General features: G+C 36.6%; 1 protein-coding gene across 1 annotated transcript; it reads right to left on the minus strand.

Moving 5' to 3' along the window:
* Positions 1 to 2,615: 2,615 nt before the first annotated feature.
* On the minus strand, positions 2,616 to 13,094 carry LOC149789529 (uncharacterized). Its single transcript, XM_089973298.1, has 4 exons — positions 13,011 to 13,094; positions 6,314 to 6,421; positions 3,266 to 3,367; positions 2,616 to 2,755 (listed from the first exon to the last, which is right to left on the minus strand). Exons 1-4 carry the CDS (start codon positions 13,062 to 13,064, stop codon positions 2,636 to 2,638), a joined length of 384 nt encoding a protein of 127 aa, XP_089829424.1. The 5' UTR covers positions 13,065 to 13,094; the 3' UTR covers positions 2,616 to 2,635.
* Positions 13,095 to 19,687: the final 6,593 nt, after the last annotated feature.

A 19,687-nucleotide genomic window follows, 5' to 3' on the forward strand; every position in this document is an offset into this window, starting at 1 on the left:
AGTCCATCTCCGTAAGTTGCGTTATAAATTGGTAATCGTGAGTTGACTGCTCTGACCTGCACGGGCGTGTAGTGACTGTTGTACATAACCATATTATGTTATTTGTTGTCATGTATCTAATCGCTTTAGTCACTATCGATACGTTCATCGACGAGTTCTTGATATATGATAGCATCCATAACACCGCCTTGAAATAATCTCCGGCAAATATGAGCGGCTTCATTAATTATTTCCAGGGAGTTGTTTCCGGCACGTCTTCCTCTGATAAGAACTTCTAACCGGGACACATCATTGAAGATATTATCAGGGCAAGGAATTCCAAAACCACTGCCAATAGACGATTCCTGATTAGTCCGGCGTTGTTCCCGCAGGGTATCAGTACGAACGGGATCTTGAGTTTTTTTACCCGATAGTTGAATTCGAGGCCGTGGCGGAACTTGAGGGGGAGGGGAGGGTAATACTTGTTGCGGAGTCGGGGAAGGAGGCGATACTTGTTGCGGGCCAAACAAAAATCAAAAGTTGGTGACGGAGATGGATCAGGTACGTCTACGTGTGGTACTACTACTATTTTTTCTGGTGCTTTCTTTTTTTTGTCGTTTCTTTTCTGTCGGTTGCGACGGCGCAGAAGGTGAAGGTTTTTTTTCTGTTTTTTTTCTTCTTCCTTTTCCTTTTGTCGCTGTTCTTCCTTTTCATTTTGTCGCTGTTGTTTTTCTTCTTCCTTCACTTTTTGTCGCTGTTGTTTTTCTTCCTCCTTTTCTTTTTGTCGCTGTTGTTGTTGTCGCTGTTCTTCTTGCTGCAGTTCTCGTTTTCTTTCCTTTTGTCGCTGTTTTTCTTGCTGTTTTTCTTGCCGCAGTTCTTTCTGTTTTCTAGTATATTCTTCCATTCCGTTAGTAAAAAATGGATAACCAATATCCGTTTTGGCTATGGTGTAATCATTCGTGTTTATTTTATACAACCAATTACCCCAGGTTTCTTTCTTTACACCTTTGACATACTCAGGTTTTAAAAATTGATCTCTAAACTGATGACTTTCGGCGGCAAACCTACCAAAATCAAATCTACTGTGGGCATCTGTCAAATCATATTCCTCGATATTTCTTATGCCCTCTTCGGTAAAACTTTCTCGGATATCAGTTATTTTTCTTTTATCAGATTGCGTAGACGCTTCTTCTCTTAATACTTGAATAAGACTTTTTCCTTCTTCTGGTCCCCTAATAGCAGTTAAAACCTTTTCAGTGATTGCAGTGACGGGTTGAAATAACTCTTTTGCTTCAGCTGCATACTCAGCTTGTGCTTGTTGTTGTAATTGCACAATCTTTTTTAAACTTTTCCTACACCGGGATATATTTTTAAGTGCTTCTTCTCGCTCCCTAGACATCCTGGCTGTGTAAGATTCTGAGTGTATCATTATTTGGTATAAGTAATTTTTAATTTATGTCCTCGGTCGGGTTTAATTGCAAGCAGCAGAGGGGCGACGACAACAAAACGCAGCAACAACGGCGACAATTGAGTTTACAACGGCATTTGGAGCTTGTAGAGTTAGCCCTCCATAAAGGGCTTATTTCGGCTTCTAAAAAGTTGTAGGGTTCGCCCTCTCTGCTGCTCGCCTTGTTTGAAAAGAAAGGCGCTAACAGTAGGGCGCTTTTTTGACACATAAGACAATGACAGATAAACAAAATAAAAACGTTAACACAAACATCGGCTGCCACAAGCATCAGCTGCCAGCGTGGCGGGGTGAGGCTGGGTATTATTTAAAGGAGTGACATTTACAGTCGCTACCATGTCAGGATAAAATGATTAAAATCTGATTGCTCTAGAAAGTGACAAGATAGCTCATTCCATACATATCTAAAAGATGTTTTCGCCAAATGTTGAGGTTTTAATTCTTGGTACATACAAATATTTGCATATCTAAAATTATAGTTATTGCGTTGAAAACTTACTAAATCGTCCAAACATTTGGGAGCAGGCCTATTCAGAATTTTTGAAGATTCTGGAGCAATAACGTGCGGCGTCATCCCAATTTGTAAAACGTTTTTGTATGTTTAGGTTCAAACTTTCTTTTAAACTTGCTCATTCTAAGGTTTTACTTTTTAAAACATTTTCCTATTTTTATGCTAAACCTTTCTTTAATGACTCATGTCCTAGGTTGGGCAATTAAGCTACATAAACACCCACATTTCTTTTTCAGTGTCACGCTTGCTAAACAAAACGTTTCGAGCTGGAAACTCGCGGCTGCAACCCAATTTTTTAAATACTTTTTTGTAGTTTTACCTGTAAACTTTAATTTACATTCGCTAATCCCAGTTCATTTTAATATTGTTTTTAATTTATTTAAATTTCAGTCATAGGATGGGCGACTAACCTAGTGTAATAATAATAATAATAATAATAATAATAACCTGCAAAGATACTTGAAAAGCGGTGCATACTTATAAAAGTGAAAGCGAATGAGCAGAAACAAATTAAAGAATAATCACCAAAAGAAATGAACGAAAAAAAAAACTAATTACAATTGACTAATAGAATGTGGATATTAAAATGAACTTATAAAAGTATCAATATAAATCGATGGATGGATGGAGCTATAACAAACTGCACATCAAATACCCAGTTAATTTAAGAACGTCATCGTTTAATCGAAGGTGTAATAATGCAAGATTCCATTTCCACAGATAGCCTGAATACGATGGTCCAGAGAGGACATCTTTACTTCCGTTTTCGTAGTGGAATCCAGAAAAGGAAGAAGCTTGGTCTGAAACAAACAATAAAAATGCACTCCACGCATATATAATATAATATAATATAATATAATATAATATAATATAATATAATATAGTATAATATAATATAATAATAATGTAATATAATATAATATAATATAATATAATATAATATAATATAATACAGGGCTGAGGATACATAATATAAAATTACGTGTATGTATGTATGTATGTATGTAAGGACGTACGGACTTACGTATGTATGTATGTATGTATGTACGTACGTACATACGTACGTATGTATGTATGTCAAAGTATCTATCCATTATTTCATACGTAATCACAGATGGCAGGGTGGAACTGGTGGGTGCAAAGATTAGTTCCTTAGCCTGTGGTTATGGGTTCGAACTGAAATGGTGGATTTTTTTTTTCGTTTTTCTTTTGGTTCCAAGATCTCCATACTCCAACAACAAAATCAATATCAACCCTTAGTTTTGATAGATATTCATGGCCGCTGGTTAAAAAGTAACAATTTATAGTACCTCCAGTATCCTCATCCCGGTGACAGTGTGAACGTCCATTCTCTGCTCCTCGCTCAAGGTAAAGATATAGCAGTTATGGCTGCTGATTATCATCATCTTATGCTGTAAGGAATAATAAACAATGTGTCTCCTAAAAACATGCGCTGAGAGCAGATTGGTATCTTTACTTCCGAGTCCTGACATATAACCACATCGGAATAGATTTTGCTTGCATGGACTAACTTATTTGCGAAATACTAAAGTTGTACATAGTTCTGGCGTATTAACACAGGTCATGTGACGTCTGAGTTATCGTCATATTAGTGGAGCAGGGATGACGACAACAAAATTTCTGCAAGAACTTTTCATGATAAAGTTAATGTATTTTGACACTTCTGTTTCCACCAATTTAAAACCTTATATAAAATTTGGCAGATGGCGATTCACCTTTCGAAGTCAGAAGTAAATTTTTTAAGCCACCAGTTTTATCACAATGTATGTACGTATTTACAAGATCCACAATGAAGTCAAAAGCAAGGAATCGACCATTTAATTGCAAGATTTAGAGGGGTGGGGTGGCTGGAATGGTTGAATTTTCTTTTTCAATAAGATGAAATAAGTTCTTTATTTCCTACAGATCAGAGCAAGAATATTTTTCTTAAACTAACCAGATTTTTATCTTCACAAAAATGTATAAGTCTCCATTTACCCCCCCCCCCCAGCCCCCGCTTCACATAAAACAATAGAGTCGATCCCTCAAGACACATGCGTTTGTTTCTTAGACTTGCGTGATTGAAGCTTTCCGGTGGAGTAACGTATTAGTATATATGGAAGAACTCTACTATATGTTTTGAAAGTCTTTGGGTGCAAAAAGAAATTTTCGAAGGCATTAATTTTGTTTCATGAAATTTAATTGATATGAGCATAACAACAAAAACTATTTAGCATCTGACAAATATCACACACTGTGTGCAATCAAGCCACGCCAGTGTTATCACGTGATTTACTTAAAAAATTAGTTCCAAAAACATTACCCCATAACTTTGTTTACTTTCAGGATTTGCTAAGGTCAATGTCATATTTGTCTCGAGTATAAATATTAAACGAAGTAAAATGTTCCAGAAAATTGTGTATTTTTATTTTTTTTATTTTATTTTTTTATTATTTATTTTATTTGCAACATAAACTTGCAATCACTTATCGCAGCACATCAGTTGTCAAATGTTTAGTTTTGCATGTTGTCAAAGTCTTCAGTTTCAAAGGTAAGAAAATCTTAATCTTCTATCTGTTTAAATACATATGATGAAATTTTGAAAAAACACTGTAACGCACGAAGTCCGTGTTGATTGATTTTTACATTCGTTCGGATGCCTCGCATATTATACCATTCCATAACATGAATTCGTAAACGTGGCGCTTTACAGTTTCATATTTTGGTATGGGTTAGAGTTTTAAAGAAAAAGAATTTCCCAGGTTTCCTCACTGGTTATTCTGGCTATTTAAGACAGAACTTATGTTATGTTCAAAGAACCTTTAATTTCCTTTCATTTTGGTGTATGATTGATGGGCGTAGTATGGGTTATAACATACAACTTGGCTTTAAACCAGATGCGAACCTTTAAAAATACGTGCTAGCTCCAATTGGTCATTTTTTCGTCCTGAACGTTGGAGCGATTGTAGAAAAAGGAACCGATAACATTTTTTTAATACACTTTATATATTTGGTAATTCATTCATTGCACTTTCAGTATGTGGTACTGTTTAGTCTGGCAAGATTCATTATCCCTGTTTTAATAGCTGCTAAGTATAATGTACTTTAGACTAATTCAGGATGATTTTTTTTAGCACAACGGTGCTGTCATTTTAGTTAGAAAGTGTAAAATTTCCAAAAGTTCGATATCCAGAGAAATATCAGCCACATTACATCAAAGGAGCATACAAGTATGCCATTATTCTCTCCACTGTGCTTGTTTCAAACGTGATAAATTATGATTCGGAAGTCCATTTTTATTTCAAATCATGGAAAATCCCCAAAACGTGCAATTATGCCTCGAAAAATATGCCCAATATTATTCTGCAATAAATTTTGAAAGCTTTCCTGCGGAAAGGGGAATGCAATGTTCGTAAGATTTATCCAGTAGTATAACTATTTGTAGTGTTTTGTTCCTTCCATAATTACGAGCTTTGCTGGTGTCAGCCGATATGTTGCGATATTCTGAATATTTCACGTCATAACGTCACATAAGACATCAAAGTAACGTCAGTGGATTTCGATCGTGGTTCCGATTTGTTATTAGGCTCTTTTATTAGAAAAATATGGCACAACTTCATCATATAGTAAACAGAGCCATAAATCTGTTTAGGTTATTAGGAAAAAAGAAAAGTATGTGATATGTTTCGACATTTGACTCTTGACACTTATAGGAATTTAAACTGTTTCATAAATTTCGTATTAAATGAAAATTCATATAAGATCTGCACATACTATATCGCTAGTTTACGCTGTGAGGTTTTAATTTGTGCTATATGTATGTATATGTGTAAGTATTTGTGTTAATATAGTTATGTATGCATTTGTGTGTGTGTGTGTGTGTGTGTGTGTGTGTGTGTGTGTGTGTGCCTTCATGGATGGATTCATGCCGAATTGCATTTATTTTTCTCTTTGTTTCTCTATGCATATATGTGGTTAAGTATTTGTCCACTTTACATCTGTATGTCAATATATGAGAGAGATGGGCCCCGAGTAGCCGAGTGGTCCAAAGCGCTCACCGTTCCGGATCACTGCCATCTCACCTCTGTCTGCGTGGGTGCAAGTCCAAGGCTCGGCTAGCGTGGGTACGTGGGAAAGCCTGCCAGTAGCTTCTAGTGGGTCGGTGGTTCTTCCCTGGGTTTTCCAGGGTTCTTCCTCCACCAGTTATACTGGCCGCCATGTATAGCCTATCTTGTGCTGAAAATGGCGCAAAACCCTAGAACAACAACACCAACAATATGAGAGAGAGAGAGAGAGAGAGAGAGAGAAATAGAGAGACAGACAGACAGACAGAGACAGAGAGAGCGGTATTTCCCTACCGTGATGGAGTCATAGAAGAAGACAAACTTTTCATGTACATTTGGTTCATGAGTGGTGTGCGCTGCATGTGTTGTATGTGAGTGAGGCGGCACATGCGTAGTGATTGCCTGGAAGAAAAACATTGAAAATTAACACAATCTAAAACTAGGACCTGAATGAAAAGTACGACTTAAAATAAGCCAGAAATGAGGGAAAGTGTCCTTCCTAGTACAGTCATGCCTAGGTTCAATAATTTGTGTGTGTGTGTGATTGTATGCTTTAAAACAAAGTTCAAGCAGCTGTAAATATTATTTTTATATTCCTTTGGTATGACTCTGTCGGGGATAGAACACGCGACCCTTAGCATCCAAGGCAGACGATCTAATCACTAGCCTACAAGAGCGGTTCCTAGGTGCGTTGAATATAGTTACTAATTGAATTGCTTCAGAGATTATCTCTTCGAAAACCAGATAGTAATAATGACTCTTTTTAAGTATAGGTGAGTGACTATTGGTCAGTTAACGGCAGAATTTTACGCTGGTAACACTATGCAAATAAGAGGTAATTTCTGTTACATTAAAAATGATTTTGAACATATGTAGCTAATACGTAGCAGCAGGGGGTGGGGTGGGTGAACTGACCTTTTTGGGCGTTTGTAAAGGTCCGTTTCTAAAATCAAGGCCTTAACAACTGTTAAGTTCTTGTATTAAAAACGCCTATCCCAGCCTTCCGCGACGGCATCATGAGGACGGTCCCCTTTTAAGGGGTGTCCACGTGGGTAGCAGGTAAATGACTTATGACTGATGTGCTGACGGGTTGCCCGACCAAATATTTTATTGAGACCTATGCGTTATTATACTTCTTGGGTCTTGTAAATTAATTGTGATGAATCCATGTCGGGTTTTCTGAGCATGTGCAAAGAAATTTTTATACTTATTTATGTCCATGTTGCATTAGCAACAAATCTTATGAATGCATCACAGCGTACGTGTATGAGCGCCGTTAATGATAATCAAATGTTTACAGTTACCTTTGATAACTTTGGGGATTTGACCGTATCGCTCCGTAACTTAAATGACATCTGTGTTTTTGTTTTCCTTGTGAAAATATTCTGCTGGTGAATTTCCAGTCAATGCCATTGATCAACCCTGCCATGCTCATGACGTCGCTTATAAAAAAAAAATATCTGCAACAACGATATACCTCTGATGTCAAGCTGATCTACAAGCTGAGGTCTATAAAAAATAAAATAATAAAGGAGACTACAAAAGTAATTGTCCGATAATTAAATTATTAATGGATTTTTCATAGTGCAAGAGGATACTGGAAAGGCACGGCAGCGGTTAGCAAACTCGCTGATGCAGCCGGTGTCAAATATGATGTTGCGGCAGACTGGTTGTCCCGACAGGCAATATGGCAAATGCATATGGCGCCACTTAAAACGATTCAGCGTGGACGGTTTGATGTCTGCACTCCCAACGAAGTCCATCAATCAGATATTTTGTTTTTGCCCCACGACGAGGTACGCGAACGACAGAGTCGTTCACGCACATACAAAAATCGCACTGGCGGTAGTCGACGTTGCGAGTAGATACAAGGTAGCAAAACTATTATCAACAAAAACAGCAACGGAAGTCGCAGTTGCGCTTGAACAAATTTATCAACATGGATCTTTACGATGGCCGCGATTGCTACAGATTGATCCATAGATTGTACCAGACTGGGAATTTTATATGTGGCTACAATTCAGATAGGATCATTTGCTCTTTTTTACTACCTTCAAGTTCACTGGGTTCATATAAATATTTGGCTGTCACGATGCTACTCAGCAATGGTCTCGTTGGCGAGTCGTGTCTCTTAGATGGTACGTGTTTCTTTCTTTCATCAATGGGTTTCATAGCAATGCCGCGCGTGACTTCGTTGTTTAACGCACCTATCACGCGCGGTATTCTTGCAACGCATTCACGAGATCAAGTGTCCGCCATTAGTAATTCCTGGGCGTAATGATGTCCAAAGAATCGCTCAGCACGTGTTCGATTAAATCGCTCAACGATTGGCTGATCACGATGTATGGAGGCGTGTCCGCATCTGAGTTCAACATTATATTTCTGCATCAACGAAGAGACTGCACCAACAATTCTTTGTCATGAGCAAAAGGTAGCAATCGTGGCCATTGTAAAGGTCAGAGAACACACCTTATTAGAACTGTATCCCAAGGTAATCTGATAACTCAGAGTAAATTATACAAAATTCTAAATTGCATGTCTGAATGACTACTCCATGGTGCAAGTGATTTACCTGAGTCCCAAGTATGTTTGACTGGAACAGAGTATGTTTGACTGGAACAGAGTATGTTTGACTGGAACAGCCCTTACTGTGCTTGTATTGCTGAGTATCTTAATACTCTCCATTATAAGTTCAATCACACTGCAAGCAACACCAACCATGATCTGTCATCACATAATGCAGATCAGGGTCTATATTGTTTGTTTAATTGAGTACTAGTAGCAAAAAATACATAGAACCAGATCTGCCAGTCCATTATATGATGGCAGATCTGGGTCTGTGCAGTTTTCAGCTGGTTCAGCTTTATAACCAAGAAAATACATGGCTAGTACACTACGTCATAAATAGGACTGTCTGGTTTCCGCAGATATTTGCTCAAAGTGACAATTGCAATTGAAATAGACACTGTGCCCAAATGTTTGCAGAAACCAGGCAGTCTTTGGCAATTAGATTCAGATTAATACATGCAGATTCCTTACCATTCGCCAGGTACTACTCGAGATTTGGGGAAAATAAGGAAACCAGAGCTAAAACTTACCTTGAAATTATGAGGTGGCTATATCTACAAACCGCTAGAATTTTTCCTGATGTTAACACATCTAGAAAAAATATTTGGGGCTAATGCAACTCTCGTCCAGCGAAAAGATTTTTATTCCTACGAATACATCGATGCGTTCGAATACACTAATGCGTTTTCGAGATCCGATGAAACCTCGTTACCACCCATTGACGCCTTCTGTTCTTATTTACATCTCTCCAACATAACCGACGAGGAATACCACATACTCGATCAAGATATGGAACGATCTCGGAAGTCAAACTCTAGGCGATTATCATGACCTAAACCTGAAAACGGATGAACTTCTACTGAGGGATGTCTTCGAAAATTTCAGACATATGTGTATAAATCATTACCAACTCGATTTACTCTGGTATTTTTCCTCGCCTGGCCTCTCCTGTGATACTTTCCTCAAGACGAGTCAAGTACAGCTTGAACTATTTACAAGTCCCAGACATGTTCATGTTTACCGAACAAATGATTCACGGTGGAGTCTCATTCATAATCCAAAAACACACCGTTGCCAACAACAACTACATGAAACACTACGATCCCACCAAACCATCCACGTACATGCTCTACATTGATAACAATAATCTATAGGGATGTGCGATGTCACAAACACTTTCTGTGGGTGATTTTAACTGGATTACCGGAGACCAGTTCGACGAGGAAAGACAACCTGGATGCGATGATGATACGATGATCATCATGACTTTTACGTAGAAGACGATCTCCTTTATCCCTCTCATCTCCACGACGCTTATAACGATTATCCCTTCTGCGCTGAATCACTCCTCATCATATCCTCGATGCTTTCTCCACAACAACTCGAGCAAATAAACACCAATTCGGAATCGGAGATGCCAAGATAAAAAAGAATTAGTACCCAATCTCAACCATAAAACACGCTACAAGATATATCGTCGACTGCTCGAACAAGCTCTCCAACACGGACTCGTTCTTGAGAAAGTCCATCGAGCTCTCAAGTGTAAAACATCGCCATGGATGAAATCCTACGTTGACTTCAACGCCAAACACTACTGACATTGGCAAAAAAATTCTTCAAACTCATGAACAACAGCGTCTTCGGAAAAACCGTGGAAAAATTAGACGCAGGAAAAAAGTTGAAACACACATCTCATGCTTGATAAACCAATCGACCTCTCCAAAAGGCTAATGGTTGAGTTTCATTCCAACTTCATCAATACGGATTTAAAGCCACACTGCGCATGACCGATACAGATTCATTCATTTATGAAAATCACACCGACGACGTCTATGCAGAGCTGTACTAACATCGAGACCTCTTTGATCTGAGCGATTATTCTGAAACAAACCCATTCCAGTGCAAAGATAAAAAGAAACTTGGAAAGTTCAAAGATGAAACTTGTGGGATACCCAACACAGAATTCAATGGACATAGGTCAAAAATGAAATGTCTCACTCTCGGTGATAATACCAGCAAGGAAAAGGCCAAATATGTCTAAAAACTGGCATCGGTCGTATTGTCGCCATCATTGCATTCATTAAAAGGACATCTACGATACTTCTCGATGAGAACTTTCAGCTCGCAACAACATCACCTCTCTACCATGCTCATCAACACAAAAATGAATATGTTCCTTCGACGATAAAAGTTACTCTATGGATGGTATTCACACACTCGCAAACGGACATTTTCATACGTCAAAGTACACTTAGTGACACACACAAAAGGAGTGAGCTAGAAACCCGATTTAGAAAGGAGTACGGTCGACAGGAGAGTGTATGCAAGATCAAAACATCCCCATTTTTCTGCTACGCCATGAGAAAAAAGTGAAACAGAAACCCAGAAACCCAGTCATAGGTCACAGGTTAAAAAGAAGACACCCTTGATCACTGTCTATCACACAGTGATAAAAGTGAACCAGAACTCCCATTTCTACCTACTATTTAGGTAACTCTGAAGCACAAACAGGACGAGAGTAAACAAACAGCAAACAAGAATCCTTCAAATTAAAAAAAAAATATTTCTGTAAACATGTTATGAGAAGAATGTGGTTTGGTGATATAAATATTTTTGTTGTGTCTGCATATGGATGAGTCATTAATATTAATGGTTTGTCAAACAAACACCGGGAATAATAATTAAAATACGTCAAGAACGCCACAGTGATTTGGTCAGTAGAGAAAATGGCTCACAATTTAATAAAACGAGCGCGATAATATTGTCACGCTAACAAGCTTCGAATTCGGAAACATTGTTCTCCTAAAAGTGGATATTAGAAACCCCTCAATAAAAACATGCATTGGAACCTTTTACCATGGCCTGTCACTCTCCCTCTCTCTCTTTCTCTCCACCCGGTAAGATGGAAACAATCCTCACAATGTTTGCACTTTTGAAATGGAACGTTTGTGGGAAATAATAAAATTTTGAGATAGAGATCGTTGCATTTGAAATGTTTTTGATTATTTTAACTATTTGTGCTTATTGTTTTTTTATACCGGGAAATTTATTTAAGCATGGCACTTTTAATCAGAAAAGGCATCACAGTGTTTAATTTAAGAAAAAAAACAGCTTTCAGTTTGTTTAATACATTAGTTTCTTCTGTTCTTATATGTTCCACTCATATGTGGCTTTCATAAACAATCGCCTGTATAAAGAATACAAACATGTTTAAAGAACCATTGTATCTGAATCCAATGATGACGATCACAGATTATTAGTTGAAGAATATAGAAAACATGACGTCATACGATGACGTCAATAAACAATTGTGATTCTGATTCTTTTTATTATTGTATAATTGCAATGCCAGTAGCTGGTGCAGGAAAGTAACATTTCCATTGGTCAGAATGTTACCACGTGATCAAAACGAATTGCGTTCATTTCTGTATGAACTGTAAGGAGAACTACTTTTCCACTTCTATAAATAGAGTCACGTGTACAGCATAAGATAAACACCGCCAGTTAAGGCAGACATGTAGTAAGCATTAAAGAAAAACAATATTCTAACAAACAAACAAAAAATAATTGAAAAAAATTGGCTTCCATTGGTTGAAGGATTGGTATTATGATGACCTTATTGCGATCAAGCTGGATATCCCTAGTGCTATAAATAGCTACGTAATAGAAAAACCACAAACATGTATTACTACGCTCAATTAAGATTTCTGTTTTTTAATGATGCAAACAAAATAACATAACAAATAATTGAAATTTCAATTATAAGAGTTTAACGTTGTTTTTTCTGAGTTCATCGTGGTATAAACTGTCAGTTGCCGACTCACTCAGCTTACATAACGCCCTTCGGGCGTTATTTGCCGTGTGAGTCGGCAACTGACAGTTTATACCACGAAGAACTCAGAAAAAGCAACATTAAACTCTTACATAATTGCAATGCCAGTAGCTGGTACAGGAAAGTAACATTCCCATTGGTCAGAATGTTACCACGTGATCAATACGAATTGCGTTTATTTCTGTATGAACTGTAAGGTGAACTACTTTTCCACTTCTATAAATAGAGTCACGTGTACAGCATAAGATAAACACCGCCAGTTAAGGCAGACATGAAGTAAGCATTAAAGAAAAACAATATTCTAACAAACAAACAAAAAATAATTGAAAAAATTTGGCTTCCATTGGTTGAAGGACTGGTATTATGATGACCTTATTGCGATCAAGCTGGATATCCCTAGTGCTATAAATAGCTACGTAACAGAAATACCCAAAAACATGTATTACTACACTCAATTAAGATTTCTGTTTTTTAATGATGCAAACAAAATAACATAACAAAATAATTGAAATTTCAGTTATAAGAGTTTAACGTTGTTTTTTTCTGAGTTTATCGTGGTATAAAATGTCAGCTTGCTTTGATCATACTTACCTGATATGACAAACCGATGACGGCAGCGAAGATAACGACACTCCTCATTCTCATGACAGAGAGACTGGAATACTGGACCTGAATGGCAATAAAATTTGGGCCATTTGTTTATATCACCCTCCTTATCTTCTGCTGGAAATACACACCATTACATAATATCACGTCTTGACCTGAATTCCTATCAAAACTTCGCATCATACATATATATATATATATATATATATATATATATATATATATATATATATATATATATATATATATATATATATATACATATATATATATATATATCGCTTTTCAAAAGTACACTTTACACCGACTGAAGCAGTTTTTCTCCTTCTATGTTCTAGAATATAAATTAATTCATCTTTTGGCAACCTGGTCAGTGTGGAACATGCTAAATATGACGAACAACAGACTTGTACATGGTCGAATTTCAATCATTAGAAATCATAGACACATCCAGGAGAAAGCTTTCACGTTTGCAAATTGCAATTGAGAAAGTCAGCGTAAATATCTTTACCTGGTTGGGATATAACGTATATACTCTTGTAAGAATCGATATAACTGAAAAAAGCATATTTCGGTATCGAATGTCACATGATGCACCGAACGGTCTCGGTCTATGTAGGTCGTTAAAAAATATCAGTTTTGAAAAGAACAATATACCCTTGATCCGTGATAGCAGATCAGTTTCTTTGTTCTTTTCAGTTCAACAAGATTGGCCGAAAATATGCACGGTATTTATCTCGAAGATTCCATTAACAACGTATTTTACATAAGTTTCCAGTGATCTAAATATTCTACTTTTTCATCGAACACTAGAGTCAAACATAATGTCTTTTGCGCAATGCGTGTGCGTGCCGTCATCGGTGCCGGAAAGGGATTTTTTAAAACTTCGATCTGTAATAATAATAATAATGTGGATTTAGTACAGTACCTAATCTTTGGAAGCTTTAAGCGCTTTACAGTATTACATAATACATCAAGACATACACAACACCAATATTACAAAACCTAATACAATGGAATTACAAAGCAAAACACTCTGACAATAATTAAGGAAATAAACATTATTAAATCTTGAAGGCTGTTCTTGTAGTCAAAATAGGCTTGTTGGAAGATTATTCTTGAATAACATCACATTATCCTTGTGTTTAAGTTCTGTGGGATATTCGTTCCACATAGCTTAGCCAGAATACGCAAAAGAACATTGTCCATACGACGTCGTTTAAACAGTTTAACATTTAGAATGCAAGTGTCGAAAGAGGAGCGTAAGTTTCTAGATGTTGTATATAAATGGGTGAGATCAGAAAGGTATATTGGACTGGAGTCAGTCAATGAAACGTAGCATAGTTAACAGATTTTGTGTTTGATCCTGGATAGAACGGATTGCCAGTGACGGTTACAGGGCAGGTGAGAGGTGTGCTTACTTCTTCATGTTCTAAGGTTGATCCGAGTAGTCGTGTTGATCCGAGTAGTCGTGTTGATCCGAGTAGCCGTGTTGATCCGAGTAGTCGTGTTGATCCGAGTAGCCGTGCTTTGAACGTACTGAAGTATCTATAGTAGAAACTGAGATGAAACAGGCAGAGGTGAATTGAATTTCCCATCTTGAAATTATTTATGGACATATAAGTGTTTTATTGGCGTGAACCGAAAGAAAATTGCGAATGGAGCTGATGCGTCTCGCTCCAGATATGCAGACTTGAAAATGTTGATGACATGTTGGTATAATGAGAGAGAACTGACGTGAGCGACACATCGTTTTCATACTGATGATGTAAACTTAATGTTGATATAGCTGATTGTTACTGTCTTTCCTTGGTGATCAGGACTGCTTATGTTTTATCATCATTCATCTGCAGCTTGTTACATGTCATCAATGACTTCACGTCCGAAATGTACCTCTCTACGCCTTGGATGGTAGGCTCAATTTCAGTTGGGCATCTAGATTTGTATATTTGCGTGAGGTACTGGATGATGATATATGACACCTGAGAGCGGCTGAGTATACAGAATGAAGAGAACTGGGTTAAGAACAAAACCTTGTGGAAGACCAACACATAGATCAAGTGGACTGGAATGTTTTCTATTTACGGACACAGTTTGTTTTCAGTTGACTGGTTAGAACTGTGTCGTGACTACCAAATATATAATGGAGACGATGAAGTTACATGTCATAGCATGTTGCGTCTGATTCCGCCGACAAGTCAAGGTGGATGCTGACCGTAATCTTTCCACTATCCAAATCATTGAGAAGGGCAGAAGAGCAGTTTCAGTACTTTGGCGAGGGCGATAAGCAGTCTGTACATTCCTGAAAAAGCTATTTGAATTCGAATGAGGTACAAGTTGGGAAAGAACAACTTTTCCTAGGAGGTCCGATTTGGACGTTCAATTCAGATTCACACAATTAAAAAGAATTTTTAATCACGTTTCATCTTCACTTAATAGCTTCAAAATTGTCCTGTTCGTTTTGTCGTTACTATAAACGCTACGCATGACAATAAATAATCCATCGGCCATGCATAAATAGAGACAACAGGGTTTACATGCAAATGCAGACAGAACCTTGGTTAACAATACGGCAAATGCACGACTACCTCCTTGAAATCACCTGAGGGGTTATTACGACAATAAAACGATCAATGCAGATTTATAACTTATATCGAGGTAGGTCGATTCATTTATAGGCGTTACGAATGTTCTTTATTCTTGTGACCAAACAGTTGGCCATCTTGTGACCTAACAGTTGGCCATCTTGTGACCAAACAGTTGGTCGATGTTCTATAGTCTGTTTTTAGCGCTACAATTGCCGGTATACCGAGGTTTCGAAGCAATATGTGGAAGTTCACGTGAATAGGAAAATAAAACAAAATATTAGTAACCAGTGAGGACTAACATCGACGTATCTGGTTTGTGAGAATTACATCCTCGCACACGTTCATATGCTGCTGATCAACAATGGCTGTAACATTATCTAAAATAGTATCCCTCTCCCAAAGAAACAAATAAAAACAAAAAGACAGAAAGTACAAAAATGACTATTTTTCAATTTCATCGCATTGTTTCTTCGTCACTCGGAGTTATATATATATATATATATATATATATATATATATATATATATATATATATATATATATATATATATATATATATATAATACATACAATCAGGGTTAACTTATTTGAAAAGAAATGCATGCCGAGCAGGTCTACATTATACATGTTACAATTAAATGCAAGCAGGGTAACTTATACTTATAAAATTAAGACCAATACACACATTTTCTAAGCAACGGCAATATTTCAAAGTATCACATCTACATAACAGCACTGAATGTCCCGCTTCCTCGAGATTGATATCTTTGTCAGAGAACATATTTCATAAAGACAGGGACTAGTCACATGTATAATTCAAGCAGCTTTCCCATTATAGACATCACTCAATGCGCATTATATGACTGATTCAATAATGACCATAACATGACAAGTGTTTTCAGTTTAAGTGACCATCATATGACAAGTATTTTCAATTTAAGTGACCATAACATGACAAGTGTTTTCAGTTTACGTGACCATCATATGACAAGTGTTTTCAGTTTAGGTGACTATAACATAATGTGTGTTTTCTCGCATTTTCACTCTTCTCATTAAAATTCAGGACAAAGTGATAAATATATATCAAACTGATTTTTTAAAAGTCTTTCAATTTTTGGGACTAATCCATCACTACAAATTCTAATGACAAAAATTCAAATGTGTAATTGGTGGACATAATTAAAAAATCAAGGGTGATTCAGATTTATACCAAATGCAGTAGAGTCAGAGATTGGGGCCGTGGACTAAAAAAAGTTTGGTCAATTGTAAAATTATTGAGGAGTATTTATCACTTCGAATATTTTGTCATCACAGTATGGACACGTTGTAACTTCAGGTATTAATTCTACGATTCGCGGTATACCTATGTCTTGCAGAAGTGTCGGGTAACTTTCCATATCTCACGGTTGACATGAAAAGCAAGCAAATACCTGAAACCTTTAAGAGCAAACTTTTGATGTGCTCATAAGACAAAATTTGTAGGACACGAGGTGCAATGCAAATTTGAGCACGCGTTTCTATTGCGAATACTTGTAAATCACATTACTCCTCCACACCTCATTATAATCAATAAGACATGTAAAGAAATCTAATATACCAACTTCCCCTCCAAGCTCCCAAAACAAAACCAAATAATGAGAGGAACACGTGCAAGAGGAAAAGATTTTTTATTTTCATTAAGATTTTATGACTTCTCACATCAATTTGATTCTCTGAGCTTAAAAGCTATTTGGGTCAAAACATAAATATGCGACACAATTTGAAAATGCGACACAATATTAAAATGCCACAAAATCACCAGTAAAAAAGTTTCATTTTATGTCCGATCTCTTAAGAAAGTTCCACTCGGGTGATTCACGTGTTTTTCAGGAGGTCTTAGTTAGCGGCAGTACTTGTTTCTTTAAAAAATAGTTGCAAAGACAGAATCCAAAAATGTATAGGGAAATTACCACCAAGGTTTTATCTTAGTTATTACAGGAAGTACGATTCCATTCAAAATTAAATGTTATTGGAAAGACGCAATGGGATACAAGATCTCTTAGATAAGCTGGAGATTTTGCACTAAACTGTACAAGACTTTTCGAGAATGTGTATACCATACACTTAAATTTAGTTAGATATACGTGATGTAAACGACACGTCAGTGGGTGATCGTAGGTTTGGCTACTAAATAAAGAATCGTGTTCGTTGGATCTAGAATCGTCATTGATACACGCAAAGCGTAAAGTCTATTACTGAAGTACGTCTGTACATTCAATATAAACTCTATTTTAACCTACTTGATTATGCACTTATCTGAAAACTATTGACGACTGGGCAAAAGAACTTGGTTGCGTATGACACATTACTCGATTAATAAAGGTTCAGGACTAAATTTTGAAAATCCAAGACAGACCATCACCTTTCGAGGTCAGAAGTTGCAATTTTTGAAATTTAAAATGATGTTGAATTTTTTCTACTCTTTGAATCAGCCTTATTTGTACATGTGGATAATTAGTACCGTCTATCATGAAGAGATTTTTGTTGGGGGAGGGGGGGCGAGACGAGGTTTTGACGAGAACAGCTAATAATTGGCAGGCATATTTTTTCTTGAAGAAACAAATGTTTTGCTATGATGTTTCGTGTAACATTCAGTCTTGGGTTAAGTGATGGCATTACATTGAGTATCTAAAGTCATCAATAGGAAGAACAAGTTGCAAGTATAAGGGCAGACAGGTCATTAATTAAAAACAGGGATAATTCATTAATAACCTTTCAGGCACATGAGAGGCTACTCAGACGTATAAATGATTGAGAATAAACGATCAAATCAAATTTGAAACTGTTCAATCGATGTTAAGACATTGCTAAATTCTTTCGATTCAAACCTCATTAGTTTTCTTAATTGAAAATTATTTATCACCATCAGTCGTTGAGATCTTTAGGGTCACTGATTGATGCGTTTTTATAATGTTAAAATAACTGCTCATATAAATATTAATCATGCGACTAAACAAAAAGCTTTAAAGCCAACAGCACAATACCACGGAACATTCAAGATTTAAAACATCACCTAGTTATTTTAGGAATTAGTATTGGATATGTATCTTGTCGGTTTCGGCGCTTTTTCTCACACATTTTTTAATGAAAATTTCCGAATGATTTTGAAAATCTCAATTTGTTTTTCAAAGTTTGCTGTGATAGGTTTTACAAGTGTTTATTCAGTAACTTGCGCATACCATCAGATGGGTCAAGTGTCCATTACACATTTTGGTTTTTTGAAATGATTTTATTGTGTCCTGCACAAGCGGGCAATCGAACAAAACCATTTACATAACAACATTAAGGTCCTATCCCATAATCGTATTACCAATTCGAATCATCAACATGAATTTTATTACATAAAGGGTGATGATGTAAGAAAGGAGAGTGAGAGAGATTGTTATTTCTGCTATTCACAAATTATTTTGAAACTTTTGTTCCTGACTACAATATCTTTTCTAATATGTAATATATAACACGATTTAATATTGGTATTGTCTCTTTTCATCTTGTACGGGTTACACTTAAAGTAGAATGGATCTTTGTTATCTAACTGCTTTAAATCTGTACATGTATCTCCAGATTAAACTAACCTTTTGGCTGATAGAAACTGCTATTATCAGTACATTTCAATCCAGCGGTGAAAATCGTTCCGTAATCTATTTTTCACAAATGCAGTACAGCAGTGTTTCAGGTTAACCATTACAAAAAGTAAACGTATCAGTATATACTGCTTGGATCAAAACATCAGCAAATTTCCTTACATAAGATGATATTTGTATGACACAATTTATCAGGACGTCTTACAATTGTCCCATGACATTCTGATTCATAATTAATGAGAGATTTGGGTTAAATTATTTTAACAGTGAGATAAAAAGAAAAAAATTGTATAACCATATAAAGACACATTTAGTTAAAATCATGACCTATTCTTTCTTATCTTATTCCCCATGGACGCCCCTTTCTCGCTCATGTTTCTAGTAATGTAGTGTCCTCATTGACCCCAATTCTAGTTTTAGAACCCTCCGTCTTTCGAATCCTGAAGGTTGC

Source organism: Sinohyriopsis cumingii, chromosome 10 (genome assembly GCF_028554795.1).
Source record: "Sinohyriopsis cumingii isolate HCF-2022 chromosome 10, ASM2855479v2, whole genome shotgun sequence".
NCBI lineage: Eukaryota > Metazoa > Mollusca > Bivalvia > Unionida > Unionidae > Sinohyriopsis > Sinohyriopsis cumingii.